Source organism: Grammomys surdaster, unplaced genomic scaffold (assembly GCF_004785775.1).
Source record: "Grammomys surdaster isolate TR1022 unplaced genomic scaffold, NIH_TR_1.0 1003, whole genome shotgun sequence".
Taxonomy (NCBI): Eukaryota; Metazoa; Chordata; class Mammalia; order Rodentia; family Muridae; genus Grammomys; species Grammomys surdaster.
Window position 1 is genome coordinate 781 of NW_021605422.1, and position 5,468 is coordinate 6,248.

The 5,468-nt window shown below is 32.5% G+C and overlaps 1 protein-coding gene across 1 annotated transcript; it reads left to right on the forward strand.

The window, feature by feature from the left end:
* Positions 1-1,376: 1,376 nt before the first annotated feature.
* On the forward strand, positions 1,377-5,463 carry LOC114634575 (vomeronasal type-2 receptor 116-like; the record flags this gene model as incomplete). Its single annotated transcript, XM_028783154.1, has 4 exons — positions 1,377-1,673; positions 2,148-2,948; positions 3,981-4,205; positions 5,344-5,463. Coding segments are annotated over exons 1-4 (1,443 nt in total), but the record flags the coding sequence as incomplete, so codon positions are not given.
* Positions 5,464-5,468: the final 5 nt, after the last annotated feature.

Genomic DNA, 5,468 nt, shown 5'->3' on the forward strand with positions numbered 1-5,468 from the left:
CACTTTTTTAAGCCATAATTAGGTTTAAAATTACAAACATATGAACTGGGCCAATGCACTTTTCAGGTTTCAAAAGAAAAACTTAGCTCCAAACACTCCAATTGAAAAATGCAATTTCATCAAAAGGGGATGTTCACCGTTTTTACTTCTGATGAGAGGGAATCGTTAATAGTAGTTGATAATCCGCCAACTGTGCAGGCCAGATGAACACATTTCATATGGAGAGAAGATTTCTGTGTTCAGATATCGCTTAAAGGTTCTCAAAGAATTACAAAGACTGAGGAGTTAGGAGAAATCTGATACCTTTTTTACAAAATTGACATAGTAATAACACACTAAAAGGTAACATTAAATTGATATTTAATAGAACATAACGGTTAATATTCTGGTTATCTGGTATATTGTATTGTATTCTATTGTATATTTTGAAATGGATAAATCAATTTAAATGAAATATATCTTAAAATAATTATCCTGTTTGTTGATATTTACAGTTGAAAATATTAACATCATGTTCTACAAACATAATGGAAATATTATTGATAATTTTTCTCATTGTACATGAAACTAGCATTGTTTTAATGTTTAACTTCAAAGAGTTTTTGCTATTTTGAAATCTGTGAAGTATTCTTACTGATAAAATAATTTCTTTCCTAGAAACACTGATAATCATTTCAAGTAAACTGATTCTTAGACAATGTACACAGATATATAATGTGTTTTGAATACTCTCACAGTATATCATAGAAGGGCTTTTGAATATAATTTTAATGATTCCTCTTTAATATTTTATGCTATTTTATGAAATTCCCAAAGAATATTTTGTATGCTTTGAAACAATTTAGTACTCGATGTTAGATATAGGATTCTCAGTTATGGGTATTATTAAATATGCATTAATGATATTTTTTAGGTTACAAAAGGATATGAATATAAAAGTCGAACAAATTTTTGATACATTACTTGATTCTCAAAATACTCAATATTATTAATATTTGATGTATAAATTGCATGTAAATAATAAAAAATTTTAAGGAGAATGTGTTATATATTTCATATGTGGTTTAAGCCATGCTTTTTTATTTTTCAGTGGAATTACAACTCCAAAGTTATTTTATAGCAGTCTTATTCAACAGGACTGTAATCTAGTTCAAGGATGACAGAGATAAAATAATCTTTATCGATTTTCGCAAACACAAAATTTATCATACCATAGTGCCCTACATCTATGAATTCTTAAATTGTATGGCACTCTAAAGATCTCTGATTGATGAGGCTTATTTCAAGATGTTTAGACAGAAATTCAGCATGTCTCACATTACCTACGTTACTGCAACTGAAAGTTTATGTTTCAAACATCTCCCTTAATCATCACTATGCCTTGTTCTAGACTATCAGCAAGAAAATATGAGTTTTTTCTGATAATGGTTTTTGCTACTGAGGAGATCAACAAGAATCCTTATCTTTTACCCAACATGTCTTTGTTATTCACCTTCATTGTTGGCCTATGTGATGATAGATTGGGAGTTCTGGATGAAATATATCCACAACAAAACAATAGTTTGTTTTTTGCTAATTATATCTGTGAATTAGAGCCAATTTGTGATGTAGACCTTACAGGACCATCACAGAAAACATCCTTCAAAATAGCAATTAATTCTAGGACACCAAAGGTAAGAATATGTGACACTGGAAGAATTAACTTTTAAATTTCATTTGCATGTGCCTACAACAAAACTTGGAGGGCATGCATTTATGTGTGTGCTGCTACACACATACACACACATATTGTGGAGAGATAGATAGATAGATAGATAGATAGATAGATAGATAGATAGATAGATACTTATATACATACATACATACATACATACATACATACATACATACATAGGTACATAGATATAGAGATATTATGAACTAAATAATTAAATCTGGGCAAACAGGGAAAACTGTTTTCTTGGACATTCAGACTTGTCAGATATAGTCTAGAATCTAATAAGAATAATACATGATATTTATAGTATAATTTTATTGTCCTTAACAGGAGTTCTGAAGGTGAGTAACATTACCTGTATGTAAGTTCAAATATCCTAACAATCATATTCCTCATGTGGATGTTTCCTCTTCTCTTCTGCATTCTTTAGGTTTTCTTTGGGCCATTTAATCCTAACCTGAGTGACCATGACCAATTTCCCTATGTCTATCAGGTAGCCACCAAGTACACACATTTGTCCCATGGCATGGTCTCCTTGATGCTTCATTTTAGATGGACTTGGATTGGACTGGTCATCTCAGATGATGACCAGGGCATTCAGTTTCTCTCAGACTTGAGAGATGAAATGCAAATATATGAGATCTGTTTAGCTTTTGTGAATATGATCTCAGAAACCATGCAAATATACATGACAAATGCTAAGATATATGATAGACAAATTATGACATCAACAGCAAGGGTAGTTATCATTTATGGTGAGATGAACTCTACCCTAGAAGTCAGCTTTAGAAAATGGAGATATTTAGGTGCACAGAGAATCTGGATCACAACCTCACAATGGGATGTTATCACAAATGTAAAAGATTTCACCCTCGATTTCTTCCATGGGACTGTCACTTTTGCACATCACAAAGGTGAGATTGCTAAATTTAGGAATTTTATGCAAACAATGAACACTGACAAACATCCACTAACCATTTCTGACTCTGTCCTGGGATGGAATTATTTTAATTGTTCAATCTATAAGAACAGCAATAAAATGGTTCCCTTTACATCCATCAACACATTAGAATGGTTGGCACTGCACAAATATGACCTGGTCCTGAGTGAAGAAGGTTACAATTTGTATAATGCTGTTTATGCTGTGGCCCACACCTACCATGAACTCATTCGTCAACAAGTAGAGTCTCAGAAAATGGCAGAACCCAAGGTATTCATTGACTGTCTGCAGGTAAAGTTTCTTATATTTCATTATGTTTAGATAAATCAATGTGATACTTTAAATGGACCCAGAGAAACAACTGTTCATTTGTTAGAGAGTATTCTCTCAGTGGAAAGATTTCTACATTGCAAGACTCCCTAATGAATCTTTTACATGAGTAAATAGCATACACAATGATAACATTTAAATGGAAAAATACATTTTTATGAATATCAGGGAGTTTTCTGAAAACGTGTCTCAACATTTCACCAAATGAATTCAAAATTTAAAATAGGAGCCAAGAGTCTTATCATAAAAGCCTTAAGTGATGACTAGAATAGAATATTTTTCTAGAGAATAATTTCTCAAGAATAAGTATATGAGCTGGGCAGTGGTGGTGCACGCCTTTAATCCCAGCACTTGGGAGGCAGAGGTAGTCGGATTTCTGAGCTCGAGGACAACTTTGTCTATAGAGTGAGTTCCAGGACAGCCTGGGCTACACAGAGAAACCCAGTCTCGAAAAACCAAAATAAATAAATAAATAAATAAATAAATAAATAAATAATAGGTACACGAGCTGGGATTAATAGTTATTCATCCAAATTAACAATTAATTACAAAACCATAAATGATTAAGACTGCACATTTTATTAACTTTGTGTTTTTTCATACATGTTTACTGTATATACATGAAAGACCCAGAACCATTCTTAATTTTCACAACTAGGAGACATTCAGACTTCCCCTTCATTCACACATACATAGCTTCCTTTTTTTTACAAAGTATTTTTGACAAACGTGCACACTACACACATACACAAACACACATACCATGTTACTTGATATCTGGTAATAATTTTTCTAGCATGTTTTATCATTGAACATTAGTATTAAGTATATTAATTTTTAATTATCCATAAGGTATATTGCATTTTCCTACACATGATTATGTTAATACAGCCATCTTTTCTGAAAGTCTTTAAAAAATTAGGTGACATTCTCAATTTGGCATTCTCTTTATTGATATGCATATGTAAGCATCTAATGATGCATCTCTTTTAGGTGGCTTCCATGCTGAAAACCAGGATATTTACTAACCCTGTTGGAGAACTGGTGAACATGAACGATAGAGAAAATCATTGTGCAGAGTATGACATTTTCATCATTTGGAATTTTCCACAAGGCCTTGGATTAAAAGTGAAAATAGGAAGCTATTTCCCTTGTTTTCCTCAGAGTCAACAACTTCACATATCTGAAGACTTGGAGTGGGCCTCAGGAGGAACATCAGTGGGTATACCACAATTTGTATTGTTTTCAGGATATCTAAATTTTAAAATATGGGGCACTGAAGTAAGAGCTCTCTGGTTAAGACCAATTCCTACTCTTGCAAAAGACCATCCTCAGCTCCAATTACCAAAATTTGATAGCTCTCAATTTCATGTAAATCTGGTCACCAGGATCAAAGGCTCTGAATTCCATGTTCAGTTGCACCCACATGCCTATTCAACCACATGACACAGGAATATATTTATTAAATGTATAGTAATACTTATATATAATTAAAATTTTGTAACTATAAATAAATCACAGAATTTTCTGATTTTATGTGAACATATTTATAGTCTAAGTACAGCACATGTTTATTAACCGAAATCTTTCTCCAGATTCAAGGGGTTTCATATATATATATATATATATATATATATATATATATATATTTGGTTATTTTATTTATTTATTTATTTTATATACATTTTAAATATTACCAGCATTCCCAGTTTTCCCTTCTCTGTGGAAGATTCCCTTATCTGGCATCAGTAGGAGGGGAGGCCCTTGTTCCTATGAAGACTTGGTTCCCCAGCAGAGGGAAAGGCCAGGTTGGTGAGTCAGGAGTGGCTGGGTGGGTAGGAGAGCTCCCTCATAGAAGTAGGGGGTCGATGGGTTGGGGGTTCAAGCTTTTCTTTTAAACTTAGGGAAACTTCATTAATTTCATGAGTCTTATATAACATATTTTGTTCATACTCATCAAACAACTCATCCTTGATTTACCTACCTTCTCTCTCCATACAACCCAGTGTTCTTATTTTTTTATTTATAAATCATTATAGAGAAACTGTTGCTAAATAAACATTCTTTTTGAATTAATCAGTTTAGGAAGGAAAAATTTTAAATTGCTACAACTTGAATGTTACATATATAATATTACATGATATATAAATATATTGTGACATTCAGTGCATTGCAGGGTAATACAAAATAAAAGTGTCCCTGAAATTTTTAAGTAATACTGGTTATCAGAGGAATATTTATAGCCATATACTTTAATGTCCCTTATAGCAATCTATGGGTCATTATACACATGATGTATACATGAACTACACACACACACACACACAAACACTATATATAATATATATTGCCTCAGGTTCCCTCCTCCATGTGTAGTGTGACATGCACTACTGGATTCAGGAAAATTCATCAGAAAGAAACAGCAGACTGCTGCTTTGATTGTGTCCAGTGCCCAGAAAATGAGGTTTCCAATGAAACAGG